The following is a 17,203-nucleotide window of genomic DNA, read 5'->3' on the forward strand; positions in this document are numbered from 1 at the left end:
CTTCAAAATAAGAGCTTTATTTACTTTGAGGGTCACTGATGAAGAAGGGTGAGGAGGGTAGGTGTCAAAACTTTTTAAACGTTCTTCGTGAAATCATTTAGTTATCTTGGGATTCACAACAAGTTACTGTGACCTTGAGTTAATATACTGGCTGCTGGTTTACTCGCTTCATTTGCATCTATTTTTCTGAAGTATTTAGCCTTAGTTTTAATTTTAAGCGTGGCACTGGTTGATTGCGAAAATGCATTTAATTAAATGAGAAAATCCATTTTAATAGGAGCCCAGCTAGCAGGGAATGTTCTCACAACATTGGCTAACATTCCCTATAAGTTCTGATGTTTCAAGACAAGGGTTTGAGTGTAATATCCAAACAACATCTTAAGGATGTTTATCAATCTAAAAAAAATTTTCTTTCTTTTGTTAACTATTAATGGAAGAACATTTTATCTTTAACATTCAGATGATGCTTTGATAATATTCTTTAAGTAACAGACAGGATTTTGAGTGTAATATTTAAAGAACATCTTAAGGATGTTTTAAAAATTAAATAATGTTCCTTTATTGTTTACTATTAATGGAAGAATAAAATGTTGTCTTTAACATTCAGATGATGTTTTGATATTATTCTTTAGGTAAAAGATTATTGAATGTTTTCTATAATTTTTTTACATAATGTTTCTTAATAACAAAGAAGCAACATTCTGAAAGCAACAAGTTAAACATATTTTCAGGATTTTTCTGATGCCTCAAATCATGTTTTATTTAAGAATATTCCGGTGATAATTCATTAGAACAGAGAACGTTTTATTTTTATCATTCAAAGGATTTTAGATAACATTCTTTGGATCATTGACTATTGAATGTTTTTAGAGTATGTTATCTGAGATCATATTGTGATCATAAACTTCCTGCTGAGAACGTCTCCTTGTGATGGCTCTATTCTATGGTGTATAGAGAACAATGATGACTATGTAAATATTTTATGCATATTTTAATGGCCAATTCAACAAAAACAACTGAAACCTATCAGTCTGCCAAAAATAATTTTGGCCACCACTGCATATAAATAACAACAGCAGCCTATGGTTACAGTGCCAATAATAACGGCATAAGCATATTTGTATTTACAGGAACAGAAAACTTAATGATAGTCTGATTTCAATATATATTGTTGGCAGTTAAAGTCATCAGATATAATAATGATGTTGATAATATTGATATGACTGGTATATAAGTTAATTTAAAATTAACATTAGCATTGTAACACTGATGATAATGGTGAGACTGATATTAATAGTTGTAGCAGCTGGAGTCTGGCAGGTCTACAGCAGAAAGCCGTCTACAGCAACGATTTAGAGGAACCTACGAGACAAGGGAGCCCAGGGACTCCTAGAAAGAACTATGGCTAGTAACTTTAATGTGACATGAATATTTAAAGTTAGTAACAAGTAGACAGATAGAAAGACAGGAGCTGAGTGTGCCGTTTCCTCAAACAGTCTAAGCTTATAGCATCATAACTAAGAGCTGGTCCAAGCCTGAGTTGGCACTAGATATAAGCTATTTCAAAATTGAAAGTTTAGGCCTACTTTTAAAAGTATAGAGGGTGTCTACCTCCTGGACCCTGACTGATAGATGATTACAAATGAAAGGGGCCTGATATCTGAAAGCTCTACCTCCCATACTACTTTTAGATACTTTAGGTACGACAAGCAGGCCTGCATTCTGACACTGTTTGAACTTTCTCTTTACTAGCATGGCGTCATCCCTTTTGAAAATAGACTTCTGAAGGACTGAGTGTTCTCCTTTGAGGAAATAATGAATGGGTATTATTAATGGTGCATGGCCTCTTATACTCATGGAGATAAAATTAAATTGGAAACTCGATGTAGACTGACTTGTAACAAGCCAGAAATCCTCATGGGAGGAAACAAGTTACAATCATCAGATCACAAATTTGCGGTGGTGCTGAAATAAATATACCAAGAATGACACTGTGACTCACTTCCTGTTCTCCCTGATTTAAATAAAATCACTTCCTTAATTTTCTCATTAGCTCGGTGAGCTCTCAGACTGCCACCATGTCTTTCCTTGACACTCTGCGTCAGTGGGACGAGGCTGTCACCTGTGTGGACAGAGGTGATCTTTCAGAAGGTCTCAGGATTTTCCTTTCTATCCAAGAACCAAACTCCAAAATCTATTTCAACATTGGCTGTCAACATCTTCTCAACCAGGAACTGGATGCAGCTGAGAAGGTAAACCCTCATTTGAACATCACAGATAAACAGTTATATTATTTATTTTTACTGTCATCAAAAGTTGTTATGATTTATATGTTGATGCAGAGATAAAATGCTGTGATATTTTGAAGTCTGAAAGGGCAAGTCACTGAGAAAGAAGAAGTGGACCGTCTCTCTGTCCTCTGGAGGAAGTTACAGTATTTTCTGTTATTTCACAGGCCTTTGATTGCAGCATTCGGAAAGACGAGCATTTGGCTGTCGCCTTCTTTCAAAGAGGAATCGCATTTTACAGAAAAGAAAGGCAAGAAGCACCTGTCATTTTACATAATGTCCACATTTATTTCTCTTTTTTCAACCCCAATTAAAAAAAAAGTTAGGACTGAGAATTTGTGCCCAGAACAGCTTTTGATAGTTTGCAAATCATTTAAACCCCATATGTGTGTCAAATGGGGGGACAAGTATGGACTGCAGGCAGGCCAGTTTAGCACCTGGACTCTTCTACTATGGAGCCATGCTGTTTTAATACATGTGGTTTGTCATTGTCGTGCTGAAATATGCAAGGTCTTCCCTGAAAAAGACATTGTATGGATGGCAGCTTATGTATGTCCAAAACCTGTATATATTGTTAAGCATTAATGGAGCCTTCCCAGATGTGTAAGCTACCGATGCCATGGGCACGTGGGTCCCCATACCATCAAGGATGCTGTCTTTTGAACTGTGTGCTGATAACAACTATAACTTCCCTGGATAGCTCCTCTCTGGAGGATGTGGGTCCATGATATCCAAAAAGAATGTTAAATGTTGATTCTTGAGACTACAGGACAGTTTTCCACTTTGCATCAGTCCATTTAAGATTGGCTCATGCCCAGAGGTGTTGCTGGTGTTTCTGGATCATGTATATATGTACAGCTTCCTCTTTACATAGTAAAGTTTTAACCTGCATTTGTGGATTCAATGTATCCATGCAACAGGAACTGTGTTCCCAAACAGTAGTTTGTAGAAATTATTTTGAGCCTATGCAGATATTTCCACTACAGAGTCATGTTTCAGTGACACCTGAGGGTTTGAAGATCACAGCCATCCAGTAGTGGTTTTCAGCCATTGGTTCAAAGATGTCTCCAGATTCCCTGAATCTTTTAATGATATTTTGTACCGTAGATGATGAAATCCACAAATTATTTGCAATTTTACGCTGTGGAACATTATTCTGAGACTGTTGAGATATTTGATGACACAATCTCTCACAGAGAGGTGAATCTCTTATAGATACAGGAGTCTTTTCTTCTGAGAGACCTCTCTGCAGTGCCCTTTTGTACCCAGTGATGTTACTAATCTGTTGAAAATGAACCTCAGTAGTTGGGAGATATTCCCTCAAGTGTCCTTTTTTAGCTTTAAGAACTTTTTCAGAGTTATGGCGTTGCATAAAACAACAACATGTTTCAGTTTCAACAGTGATAAGATGTCTTTGCATTATTTCACATTAAACATAGGCTTAAAATGGTTTGCAAACCATGAAATTCTGTTTTTATCAACAACACAGCATTCCAACTTGTTTTGGGATTGGGGTTTTAACTTGAGGTTTAAAGCTAAGGTGTAGAAGCCACACTGTATTATAGTTCATCTTTAATAGCCACCTGTGTCTTCATCTATCGGATCTCTTTAACTGTGTTTTTTATATTCAAAGGTACGAGGAGAGTTTAGGCGACTTCAAGCACGCCTTCAAAACACTGAGAGGCAACCAGCTGATCGATTACAAAGCTCTAGGTCTCAGATATAAGTTATACGCATGTGAGGTAAGATTTTGATAGAACATGACTGCTATGTTTTGTTTTATTCTTTTACATTTCTATATCATGTTTTTTACTGAATCTAGAGTACAATCATTCTGAACACTTCAAAATCAGCCCATCTTTAAAAATCAAAATAACATACGTTCAGACTTTTGGCCAATTATGTGGTATTTATGAGGTGTTTAGAATAAAGGGATACAAAAAGTGACGACATTAAACTGTAACATGAATGTATCCTGCCTCAGGTTCTCCATAACATGGCCCTGTGTGAGGCTCAGCTGGGGAACTGGGAGAAAGCTCAGGAGAACCTTGTGAAAGCGCTCAACCTCAAGACAGAGGCCAAGCTCAATGTCATCGACAGAGCGCTGCAGTCTACGCTGGTCAGTGAACATATCATCATTTCAGCAAAACACACAGACCTGGAGCCAAGAGTGTTGTTCACATATTCAATATGTGTAGATGTGTTTATATTGATGATATAGAATTATGAATGGGCAGCTTCTATGCAAATGTAATCTCAGTCAGAGTGGATCAAACTAAAACAAAGACAAACTAATCAATTTTTTTTGGGATGGCAGATCTCTAGAGAAAGGAGATCCGTCCACTCAAACCTGAAATGCGTGAGGCTTTTTTAAAAAGTGATCTTTTAGAGCATTTTGCCTTTATTGATAGGACAGCTGAAGATAGACAGTAAATGTGGGGATTGCAGAGAGTGGGGGATGGCATGCAGTAATGGCTTGAGGCCTGGAGTCCAAACCATGACGCTGCTTTTGAATTCTAACAAAGCAGTAACCCACAGTTTTAAAAATTGAACCCAATGAGGAAGTGAAAAAACTGCTGTTCCTCTAGTGTGCACTTGTGGGTGCATTGTAGCTGTTTACTAGGAGGGTAAAAGTCAGCTTCAGATCCACCTCTTTGCCACTTTTTTTACGTTGTTTGAAAGTTAGGCTGAGTAAACATTTTTAATACAGCTCCACACTTCTATTTAGAAACCAGTGGGTGACATCACAGAGATGACGTCCATGTTTTATACAGTCTATGATTTTCATGTACTGTAGTACAGATCATAGAGCCAGCTTCTTGCCCATACACAGCCATGTTATTAAATACTGAGTTCAAATCAGTAACCATTTGATGATAGATATCAGTTTTATATCACAAATATTTGTAGATAAATATATAAATATTAATCTAATCAGAAAGGTTTGATACAGATCAGGAACAGAGAGAAGAGCTCATAGTAGAAATGCATTATGAAAGACATTATGTAGAGCTGACATAATTTCCCCAACAGAAACAGAAGCTTTTCAAACTGGTGGAGTTCCCGTCAAAAGTTCCTTTTAAACCAAATAAGCACTACGTGGCTGAGCTGGAGAAGAAGGACTACCTGGGCAAAGCAAAGGTAACACTCCATCTGACATTACACCTTTCCTGTCATGTACGATTAGAAAATAAAGAAAAGCATTTCAAATTTTGACACAAATAACCCTCATTTTTTTTCCTGTTATCCTCAGGTCATTGCCTCTGTAGTTCCTCAGGATCAATTCTCTGGATTTAACCCGTTACAGCCACAGGTGAGCTCTTCTTTGTATAATATCCAACATAAATGATGAAATATTTAAACATTGTTAGAGTACTAAACAAGCTTTGCTTTTTATCAGTCTTCATTAGTGTAATACAAAGCATCATCATGTCTGGAGCAGTTGATGACTAACTTGATGCCTTGTGTTTTTGTTTACACCCGACAGGTGGAAGATAATCCAGTTCGTCCAAAAGAACCTGAAGTCCTGAGGTATAGCACTTACTTTATTTTAGAAACTTGACTCACATTACGATTAGTTAAAAATGTGTAACTAATGTGTGTCAAGCCGAAGCATCATGTTGTTACGTTGTTTGTGTCTCCTCAGGGCTTTACAGGGAGAGTCTCACACCGTCCTGTTTGAGTTTATTCCTGAGACCAGCGATGAGCTCGCTGTCGTGCCGGGGAACATCGTGTTTGTGGTGCAGAAAGGAGCTGACAACTGGGCTTCTGTCATCTTCAATGAAAGAGTAAATCTTTTTTTTTCTTGAAATATGCTTACAAACCATGAATCATGTTGTGATAAAGAGACTATACCACTTCTGTTGTAGAGGGGACTTGTTCCTTACAACTACCTGGAACGTTTGGAAATCTCATTAGCTTCTGCACAAAATGAGGTGAGGAAATCACTTCAAGTCTTATTTTCTGGGTTAACCCTTCAGGTTTATCAAACGGCATTTAGAAAAAAAAAAAAAAATTTTCATCTTGATGTATTTATTAATGCATTTTGACATTATTTGAATGCTTTTCACCATCTACAGGGCATCTCTGTGCCTCCAACTCGAGAACCACCTACCAGACCGGAAAGGAAACAAGGTAGACTGACCTGACGTGGAGTTAATGCAAACTTTTATTACTACGTGCACAGACCCTTTACATCTGTCATAACAAGTTGTGCAACAGAAGAAAAGAGACTTGCAAATACAGTTTGCAACATATAAAGATGTCTTTTCAAACTTTGTGTTTAAGGTGGGACTCGTAGTGATAATAAGAGTGAGGATGCACAGATGAAGGTATGCTAACTCTGATCACTCATTTGGTCCTGCACAAAGGATTTTTCTTCTCTTAAAATTAATAGTTTATCAATGTCTTATCAACACATATACTGAAGACATGAGTTGTGAATTTATTTCCCATTCTAGAGAAATCATCTTTTTGCTCTCCAGTGAAGAAACATGAGAAATGTAATGTTACTTCAAAATATATAACATGACTCCCCCTAGATCTTTAGATAGTGACATTATGTAGCTTTCATTTTAAACCCCTTCTCCCAAAAAGTTCTGATGCTGTGTAAAATGTCGGTAATCTCAGTATTTATGATGACTCAGTCCCACTGGTGTGTCCTCTCATTATTTCCAGGACTTACTGCCTGCAGATGATTCGTATATCGTCAAAGTCCGATCCCCTTTCACCTTTGCTGTCTCAGTACCACCTGGATCTCCTTATGCAGCACTGATTGAGAAAATCAGCAAGAAATTGCATCTCCCATATAATGCGATCACATTGAGGTAGGGTGCACATTAAAAAAAAATATATATTTTTTTAAGTTGTGTTTCTAGTAGAATTAAACCCTCTTGTCTGATTTAGTTTAACCGCTGAGGTGACAGAAGAAAGTGTCATCGATGCAAACACAGAAATGGAAAGTGTGTGGAGTGGAGTCAAAGGTGGACGCATCACCATGTGGTGTCAGGCCAAAGATGTAAGAAGTGATTTGTGTCTGTGCATGCTCGCTTAAAAAGTGTTAAATTCTAGTTATCCTGGTTGATAATTATCTAAATTATCTTCCTGGACATGCTGAGTAAAAGTCACATCATGAAAAAAATCCAGAAGTTAAAACCAGGTCTCTAGTTTCAGCTTGTGTTGTGACTAAATCAGGCACACATTCATTGTGTGATTTTATGTTTTCAGCAAACTGATGGAGAGCCTGAGACTGAGATTCACTTTGTGGCTCTTCATTCTTATGAGTCTGTTAATCCAGAGGATCTCAATTTTCATGAAGGAGACCAAATCACACTCCTCTCTAGAGGTGAGACTTCATCTTAAAAAACATTTTAAAACACTGGGATTTGTACAAGCAATTAATCTTATTCATGTTTTTTTTCTTTTTCTGTAGTTAACCAGGATTGGTTTGAGGGTCAGTGTAACGGGAACACTGGAATATTTCCGGCAGCCTTTGTGGAAGAAGTTCCTCTCAGTGTCAAGTAGTTTTAATAAAATAACATAAATATGAAACAACCCAAGTCAAGCCAGTGACTAAGTTAAATGTCAAAATCTAGAAGGCATGTACCTTCAACCAAAAGCCTTCTCACCACAAACTCCTTTAAACTTATAAATAAGTTAAAGCAAAAGTTAGTCCATTACATGAGTAACGATTTCAAATTAATTTAACAATTGATGTAAAACATTTTCTATAATGCCAAGATATGCTGCACCTCTATATCAGATCTCACAATAAAGTATTTGGGTGTCGTTCTACTGATTTGACAAAAAACGCAATTTTAGGACAATTTTGTTTTTTACAGTTTGAACTGTGAAACCTAAAAACTCTCAGCAGATTTATTGATTATTAAAATGATCTTCTGTTGCAGCCCTTAACTAAAGAAACATTAAATCATTACAATAAACTATTTTTTTTTTCAAAAATGCAGGAATGAAAAAGTCATAACAACTATGAATATATGAAAAGGTTTAATCATTACTTACATTCAAGAACAATTACCAGCAATATATAGTGAGTAGCTCAAAGTGCAGGCCGGTATTATTAAATAATCAGCTGTAGTCTTTGTGTATTTAAATCATGATGAAGACGTTCCCTCCTCCTCGTAGGCGATAGCTATTCCTTTCCTGCCCTTGACGGCCTTCACCACCGGGGTCTCCCCCAACTTTTGCTCCAAACCCCGCCAGCTCCGCTCTGCCAGGAAAGATGCTGAAAAGAGACAGAAATACATGTTTAGAGGAATTTCAGATATTTGTAAATGTGTGTTTGCTGGTTAGTGAAATGCTAACATGCTAAAAGTGTCATAAGAACTGTATGTGTTTGATGTTCAACAACAAAAATGTATTTATGTCAAAAGTAAATGGAATTAAAGAATTCGTACCAGCTGAGTTTGTGTTGGCCACAGTCATAGTCTGGTTCCTGAGGACCACAGAGGAGCCATACGAGGACTCTGCAGGCGTGCTGATCAACAGGTTGTGGCTGCGTAGAGCTCCTGTGATTAACGAAACGTCTGTCTCATCCTCCTCCTCCTCCTGCTGATCTGCCAGAGGAATGTGACTCAGCCCACCTGGTGCGAGATTTGGACAAAAGAACAAACTTAGCAAAAGACTAGAGATGATAAACATTACAATCACGTTAGAGAGTGCACAGAAATGACTGATTAGGAGTGGGGTTTCAATATTTTAGGTTCTTTCTCTGGATTCTTCCCCAAATGTTCAACTGAGAAGCTAAAACTTCTTTCCCATATGAAAAGAGCATAAAAAAACGTGTATTCACGGCTCAAAAAAATAAAGCACGTGTTAAAAAGAAAAGAGTAAGGCACCAAGTCCACTGTTAGAAGATATAAAAATTACCATATATACAGTGGGTACAGAAAGTATTCAGACCCCTTCACTTTTTCTATATTTTGTTGTTACAGCCTTATTCCAAAATTGATTAAATTAATTTTTCCCTCAACATTCTCTACACAATACCCCATGATGACAGAGTGAAAAATGTTTTGTAGAAATTTCTGCATATTAATTAAAAATAAAACACTCAAATATCGCATGTGCATAAGTATTCAGACCCTTTGCTTTGAAACTCAAAATTGAGCTCAGATGAATCCTTTTTTCACTTGTCCTTGAAATGTTTCTACAACTTGATTGGAGTCCACCTGTGGTAAATTCAATTGATTGGACTTGATTTGGAAAACCACATTCCAACAAGACAACGATCCTAAGCACACAGCCAAGATAACAAAGGAGGGGCTTCAGGACAAGTCTCTGAATGTCCTTGAGTGGTCCAGTCAGAGCCCGGACTTGAACCTGATTGAACATCTCTGGAAAGACCTGAAAATAGCTGTGCACTGACGCTCCCCATCTAACCTCATTGAATTTGAGAGGATGTGCAAAGAAGAACCGGAGAAACTCCTCAAATCCAGGTGTGGTAGGCTTGTAGCATCATACCTGAGAAGACTGGAGGATGTAATCCCAGCCAAAGGTGCTTCAACAGAGTATTTAGTAAAGGGTCTGAATACTTATGTTCATGCAATCTTTGAGTTTTTTATTTTTAATTAATTTGCAGAAATTTCTACAAAACATTTTTCACTTTGTCATTATAGAGTATTGTGTGTAGAATGTTAAGGAAAAAAATGATTTAATCCATTTTGGAATAAGGCTGTAAAATAACAAAATGTAGAAAAAGTGAAGGGGTCTGAATACTTTCTGTACCCACTGTATATCCTAGTTATATCTAATTTTGTTATAAACACACAGGAACACCAGATGTATATTATCACTGTTAAAATCAAGCAAAGTAAATTAGGATTATGAATTTAGGTTAAACTGAAATGAAATATTCTTCACAACTCATTAGTGCTGTGTAAATAATCAAAATCTCCAGATCAGGAAGGATGCAGTTTTTTAATGTCTGCATGAAAATGTATCTCAGTTTAGAGACTTCCAATTTTGTTCTTCAGATGAAGAAAAATCCCGAAAATGTGACAACATTATAATTTTAAGGGTTTTGTTTTCTGTCAAAGTAAAATTGTGGAGTGAAATAAAATTCCCTCATCCCACCGAATTCATCTCACTACCCTATTACTGGTATAAATAAATAAAAATAACTTATGTCATACAGATGTACTGCCCAGTCTCTCATTATCTGGATTCAGTTCCTGAAAACAAACATGTGAATAAATCCCATCTCACCTGGAAGCAGGTGTCTAAAGTCTGTGACATATTCCTCTGACCACTCCCTGTCCTTGTTGCAGGCCACCTCCATCTCAAACGGTGTCACTACAGGTTTATAAAACTCACTGGAGTCCAGTAGTGAGTTCTCAGGACACGCTATCAACACAAAAATATCAATTTCCAGAAAGTTTGCCAGTTTGGGCACGTTGAGTTTCCCCATAGCAAACATGTAGCTCTTCTTTCCGGCTCGGCGGATTGTCTCCTTCAGCTGCTGGATGACGGTCAGGTAGTCAGCCACACCCAGTGTGCCAACCAGGATGCCAACCACGTTAGCATCTTTAGCTCTTTCTATAGCGTAATATCGCTTCATCAGTGCTCTGTTAATGCTCACTGACTCAGTCCTCCCTGTTGTTGTAACAGGGTCAAAAGAAGAGAAAGAGCAGCGATTCCAAGTCATCATGAAGTTGTAAGGGTGGAGCCCTCCCGCCCTACATAGAACATACTGTAATCCTTCACGTTTGATCCACTTTTTAACGAGAACTGGCGCCCAAACGACAGATAACAAGACTGCTGTCACCCTCTGACACACTGCTGTCATCACACCGACTTTTAATGCAGCCGCGAGTGTAACACTGCTCCCCCTCTGCAACAAGCTCTGAGACGACCAGGTTCGGATACTCAGGTGAGAGGAGGGTGTGAAGATCCTCTGGAAACAAGAAGAAAGATGTATTCAGGTACAGAGAGGAGAATAACACAATTAAGAATACAATTAAGATTTAGGTGATTGTGAGATGACTCATGTCAAGTGTGAGATGAATGCAGCTCAAGTCTTGATTTAATGTATGATCTTGATGATACAAAAGTGAGGAATTGAAGAAAAGCTTACTCATTGCGTGAACATAGTTGACATCATAGAGGATGATAACGTGACTCTGTATGTCTGGGTAGAGCTCCCTGAAGGAAGACGAGCACTTCTCCAGATCCAGCACTCTTCTCTCAAACACGTACATCAGAGGGAGCCGAGTGGACGGGCTGAGACAGGTGCTGCCGTAGTGCACGATGCAGTCAGCTCCAACATGTTCTGCAGCAACCTCATCCACGCAACAACTGCTCAAGAGAATTCAATACAATTCAATTATTAACTGCACTACAAACTGTATACAATTACAGGACTGTTTTTCTGTTTTGAAATAATCCTAACTGAATTTGAATGCTCAAATATCAATACAAAGCTCTCAAAAATAGTGTCAAACTATTAGTTAGTTCATAGTTTGTGTACTTTATTAAACCTGTTGTGTTACCTGCCATAGGATGTATCTCCTAAGATGAACGGAGTTGCTTTACAGTTCCTCTCGATCTCTGCTGCAATTGCAACTGAGTCCACCAGCAACTCATCAGGAAACTGCAGAGCAACCTGTAAACAGTCATGGTTACAGACACATATCTTACAGTTTTTCATTCCGCTCTGGTTTAGCACTTGTAACCCAGGTACAGTTCACCATCAAGTCAGAAAAGCCTGAAGTTGCCAAAACATGATTCTATCCTCACATTAAGGAATAGAGATTGTTAAATCAATACCAGGATCGGATCGGCTAGTATCGGTATCGGCAGATATCAAAGCCCAGGTATCGATATCGGTATCGGGACCTAAAAAGTAGGATCGGTGCATCCCTAATTATAATACATTTTGATCAACATGACATAAGCACTTGATAATGTAAGACAGTAGATAATTGTACATAATCATTTTCAAGGATGTACCAAAGCATTTGCAACTTGTTCAAATAAATGAGAAACTGCTTTCTTTATGTGCACAAGTGAAGCAATGATGTGAAGACTGAACAAGTAGTTGAAAAAAAACTGTAATAGCCTGTCTGACAGATAGACAAGTGTCAGGACATAAAACTGAACTGAAATGTTGTTCATGTGACCAAAAGTAAAAATGATGTCCTCACCTTTTTAAACTGACGCTCACTGATGAAGTCACATGTCTCCTTGATCTGATACAGCTCTTCAAGTTTCTCCCCAGGGGTGTTTGTCTTTAATGAAACGTCTATCACTCGCTGAAGCACCGTTTCCGAGCTGCTACTGAACGCATCAGCCATTCTGTCCCATGTAACACTCACCAGAACCCTGCAACACACAACAAAAACCCTCTATTATAGCACATCCACCAGTGACAGAGAAAACAAGCAATCATAACTAGACCATTATTAGTCAGATGAAACTTAAGTCAGGGACATTTACACATTTAACCCAAATCAATGACGATGTTACATTAATTGTGGCTCTGTATGCTAGCTTAAGCACTAGCTCATATGACTACAGCGGCCTGTTTCTAAATCTGAGACATCACAAATCATCATTTTAAACATAAAGCTCTGCAGGTGTACTTAACACGGTAGGTAAACACTTACAATTCAATGGCATGTGGCTAAAGGCTTCTTTGACAGCTACACACGTGTCAACATTGAAGTATTCGCAACCACAGTTCAACCCGGTCGATCATTTCCGGGTTGAATGTTTTCCCAAACTTCCGGTTTAAGTTTTCAAAAATAAGAGCCCGAGTAAACTTTCAAATTCTTATAAAACACAAAAAATAACCTCTGATTAATCGACTTTGTTCCCTCTGTTTTGTCTCCATGTAAATGTAAGAGAAAGTAGAGCTTACAGCCTACACCAGCTCTAGCCAAAAAGGCTTCTAGCCCTGGCTCTGCCTTCTAGTGATGGGAAGTGCGGCTCTTTTCAGAGAGCCGGCTCTTTTAACTCGGCTCCCAAAGAAGACTCGGCTCTTTCAACTCCCGAACGGCTCTTAATTTAGGATCTTTTGTAACCGTATGTTTTACCTTAACTTTGCAAAAACTGATGGTTTGTGTGTTGAAATCCCTTTTACCTACAACGTTTTTATGAGCAGCCTTATAATTGCCCAATTTTGTGAATTTATTCTGTTACAAAACCATTCTTACCATAAACCTAGAGTTAGGGTTATGATTAGGGTTAGGGTTAGGGTTAGAGTTAGGATTAGGGTTAGGGTAAGGGTTAGGGTTAGGGTTATGATTCGGGTTAGGGTTGGTTTAGGGTTATGATTAGGGTTAGGGTTAGGATTAGGATTAGGGATAAGGTTAGGGTTAGGATAAGGGTTAGGGTTAGGGTTAGGATTAGGGTTAGGGTTAGAGTTAGGGTTAGGGTTAAGATTAGGGTTAGGGTTAGAGTTAGGGTTAGGGTAAGGGTTAGGGTTAGGGTTGGGATTAGAGTTAGGGTTAGAGTTAGGATTGGGGTTAGGGTAATGTTTCGGGTTAGGGTTGGTTTAGGGTTATGATTAGGGTTAGGGTTAGGATTAGGATTAGGGTTAGGATTAGGGTTAGAGTTAAGATTAGGGTTAGGGTTAGAGTTAGGGTTAGGGTAAGGGTTAGGGTTAGGGTTGGGATTAGAGTTAGGGTTAGAGTTAGGATTGGGGTTAGGGTAATGATTCGGGTTAGGGTTGGTTTAGGGTTAGGATTAGGGTTAGGATTAGGATTAGGGTTAAGGATTAGGATTAGGGTTAGAGTTAGGATTAGGGTTAGGGTTAGGGTTAGGATTAGGATTAGGATTAGGGTTAGAGTTAGGATTAGGATTAGGGTTATGATTTGGGTTAGGGTTAGGGTTAGGATTAGGGTTAGGGTTATGATTAGGGTTAGGGTTAGGATTAGGGTTAGGGTTAGGGTTAGGATTAGGGTGAGGGTTAGGGTTAGGATAGGGTTAGGTTTAGGATAAGGGTTAGGGTTAGGGTTAGGATTAGGGTTAGGATTAGGGTTAGGGTTAGGGTTAGGGTTATGATTAGGGTTAGGATTAGGGTTAGGGTTAGGGTTAGGGTTAGGATTAGGGTTAGGATTAGGGTTAGGGTTAGGGTTAGGATTACGATTAGGGTTAGGGTTATGATTAGGGTTAGGGTTAGGGTTAGGATTAGGGTTAGGGTTAGGATTAGGGTTAGGGTTATGACTAGGGTTAGGATTAGGGTTAGGGTTAGGATAGAGTTAGGGTTAGGATTAGGGTTAGGGTTAGGATTAGGGTTAGGGTTAGGATTAGGGTTAGGGTTAGGGTTAGGATTAGGGTTAGGGTTAGGGTTAGGTAGATTAGGGTTAGGGTTAGGATTAGGGTTAGGGTTATGATTAGGGTTAGGGTTAGGGTTAGGATTGGGGTTAGGGTTAGGCTGTGGATTAGGGTTATGATTAGGGTTAGGGTTAGGGTTAGGATTAGGGTTAGGTTTAGGATTAGGGTTAGGGTTAGGGTTAGAGTTAGGGTTATGATTAGGGTTAGGGTTAGGATTAGGGTTAGGGTTAGGGTTAGGATTAGGGTTAGGGTTAGGGTTAGGATTAGGGTTAGGGTTAGGATTAGGGTTAGGGTTATGATTAGGGTTAGGGTTAGGGTTAGGATTGGGGTTAGGGTTAGGCTGAGGATTAGGGTTATGATTAGGGTTAGGGTTAGGGTTAGGATTAGGGTTAGGGTTAGGATTAGGGTTATGATTAGGGTTAGGATTAGGGTTAGGGTTATGATTAGGGTTAGGGTTAGGGTTAGGGTTAGGGGTGGGGTTAGGGTTAGGGTTAGGGTTAGGGTTAGGAGAGGTTAGGGTTAGGAAAGGTTAGGGTTAGGGTTAGGGTTAGGGGTTAGGGTTAGGGTTAGGGGTTAGGGTTAGGATTAGGGTTAGGGTTAGGATTAGGGTTAGGGTTATGATTAGGGTTAGGGTTAGGGTTAGGGTTAGGATTGGGGTTAGGGTTAGGCTGAGGATTAGGGTTATGATTAGGGTTAGGGTTAGGATTAGGGTTAGGGTTAGGATTAGGGTTATGATTAGGGTTAGGATTAGGGTTAGGGTTATGATTAGGGTTAGGGTTAGGGTTAGGATTGGGGTTAGGGTTAGGCTGTGGATTAGGGTTATGATGAGGGTAAGGGTTAGGGTTAGGATTGGGGTTAGGGTTAGGCTGAGGATTAGGGTATGATTAGGGTTAGGGTTAGGGTTAGGATTAGGGTTAGGGTTAGGATTAGGGTTATGATTAGGGTTAGGGTTAGGATTGGGGTTAGGGTTAGGCTGTGGATTAGGGTTATGATTAGGGTTAGGGTTAGGGTTAGGGTTAGGATTAGGGTTAGGTTTAGGATTAGGGTTAGGGTTAGGGTTAGAGTTAGGGTTATGATTAGGGTTAGGGTTAGGATTAGGGTTAGGGTTAGGGTTAGGGTTAGGATTAGGGTTAGGGTTAGGGTTAGGGTTAGGATTGGGGTTAGGGTTAGGGTTAGGGTTAGGATTAGGATTAGGGTTAGGATTAGGGTTAGGGTTAGGGTTAGGGTTAGGGTTAGGATTAGGGTTAGGGTTAGGGTTAGGATTAGGGTTAGGATTAGGATTAGGGTTAGGGTTAGGGTTAGGGTTAGGATTAGGATTAGGATTAGGGTCAGGGTCAGGGTTAGGGTTAGGGTTAGGGTTAGGGTTAGGGTCAGGGTTAGGGTTATGATTAGGGTTAGGGTTAGGGTTAGGATTAGGGTTAGGGTTAGGGTTAGGATTAGGGTTAGGGTTAGGGTTAGGATTAGGGTTAGGGTTAGGGTTAGGGTTAGGGTTAGGGTTAGGATTAGGGTTAGGGTTAGGGTTAGGATTAGGATTAGGGTTAGGGTTAGGATTAGGGTTAGGGTTAGGGTTAGGATTAGGATTAGGGTTAGGGTTATGATTAGGGTTAGGGTTAGGGTTAGGATTAGGGTTAGGGTTAGGATTAGGATTAGGACTAGGGTTAGGGTTAGGGTTATGATTAGGGTTAGGGTTAGGGTTAGGATTAGGGTTAGGGTTAGGGTTAGGATTAGGGTTAGGATTAGGGTTAGGGTTAGGGTTAGGGTTAGGATTAGGGTTAGGGTTAGGATTAGGGTTAGAACCATAACAGACCCAAACTCAAGCAAACTGAACCAGAACAAAACTGAACCAGAACCAAACCGACCCAGAACCGAATTGAACCAGAACCAAATCCAAATCCGAACCGAACCAGAACCAAACTCAAGCAAACAGAACCAGAACCAAACTCAAGCAAACTGAACCAGAACCAAACTGAACCAAACCGAATTGAACCAGAACCGAATCGAACCAGAACCGAATCCGAACCGAACCAGAACCAAACTCAAGCAAACTGAACCAGAACTGAACCAGAACAAATCTGAACCAGAACCAGAACCGAACCAAAACCGAACCAGAACCAAACCGAACCAGAACCGAACCAGAACCAAACCAGAACTGAATCGAACCAGAACAGAACCGAACCAGAACCGAACCAGAACCGAACTCAGGCAAACAGAACCAGAACCAGAAACAAACTCAAGCAAACGGAACCGAATCGAACCAGAACCGAATCGAACCAGAACCGAATCGAACCAGAACCGAATCGAACCAGAACCGAATCCGAACCGAACCAGAACCAAACTCAAGCAAACTGAACCAGAACTGAACCAGAACAAATCTGAACCAGAACCAGAACCGAACCAAAACCGAACCAGAACCAAACCGAACCAGAACCGAACCAGAACCAAACCAGAACTGAATCGAACCAGAACAGCATCGAACCAGAACCGAACCAGAACCGAACCAGAACCGAACCAGAACCGAATCTGAACCCGAACTCGAACCGAACCAGAACCGAACTCAGGCAAACAGAACCAGAACCAGAAACAAACTCAAGCAAATGGAACTAGAACCAAGCCAAGCA

General features: G+C 39.5%; 2 protein-coding genes across 2 annotated transcripts; one reads left to right on the forward strand and one right to left on the reverse strand.

Annotated features, from left to right (window-relative positions):
• The first annotated feature begins 4 nt into the window (after positions 1-4).
• ncf2 (neutrophil cytosolic factor 2) lies at positions 5-8,711 on the forward strand. The gene is made up of 16 exons (XM_034706151.1): positions 5-57; positions 2,054-2,252; positions 2,456-2,538; positions 3,922-4,030; positions 4,273-4,407; positions 5,322-5,429; positions 5,542-5,601; positions 5,776-5,819; positions 5,935-6,076; positions 6,158-6,223; positions 6,368-6,422; positions 6,576-6,619; positions 6,966-7,114; positions 7,194-7,305; positions 7,515-7,632; positions 7,720-8,711. The coding sequence occupies exons 2-16, from the start codon at positions 2,079-2,081 to the stop codon at positions 7,809-7,811; spliced, it is 1,491 nt and encodes a 496-aa protein (XP_034562042.1). The 5' UTR covers positions 5-57; positions 2,054-2,078; the 3' UTR covers positions 7,812-8,711.
• Positions 8,278-13,207, reverse strand: dph2 (diphthamide biosynthesis 2). Its single transcript, XM_034706152.1, is given in 9 exon segments — positions 8,278-8,532; positions 8,705-8,890; positions 10,515-10,964; positions 10,967-11,057; positions 11,060-11,202; positions 11,383-11,603; positions 11,798-11,910; positions 12,452-12,629; positions 12,914-13,207. Coding segments are annotated over 8 exon segments (1,485 nt in total). The 5' UTR covers positions 12,602-12,629; positions 12,914-13,207; the 3' UTR covers positions 8,278-8,401.
• Positions 13,208-17,203: the final 3,996 nt, after the last annotated feature.

Source organism: Notolabrus celidotus, chromosome 17 (assembly GCF_009762535.1).
Source record: "Notolabrus celidotus isolate fNotCel1 chromosome 17, fNotCel1.pri, whole genome shotgun sequence".
In the NCBI taxonomy this organism is placed as follows: domain Eukaryota; kingdom Metazoa; phylum Chordata; class Actinopteri; order Labriformes; family Labridae; genus Notolabrus; species Notolabrus celidotus.

Coding starts and splice junctions, on each gene's coding strand:
- ncf2 (XM_034706151.1), top strand. CDS start 2,079: ATGTCTTTCCTTGACACTCTGCGTCAGTGGGACGAGGCTGTCACCTGT. Junction 5,820..5,934: donor AAAGAACCTGAAGTCCTGAG/GTATAGCACTTA, acceptor GTGTCTCCTCAG/GGCTTTACAGGGAGAGTCTC. Junction 7,306..7,514: donor TGTGGTGTCAGGCCAAAGAT/GTAAGAAGTGAT, acceptor TTATGTTTTCAG/CAAACTGATGGAGAGCCTGA.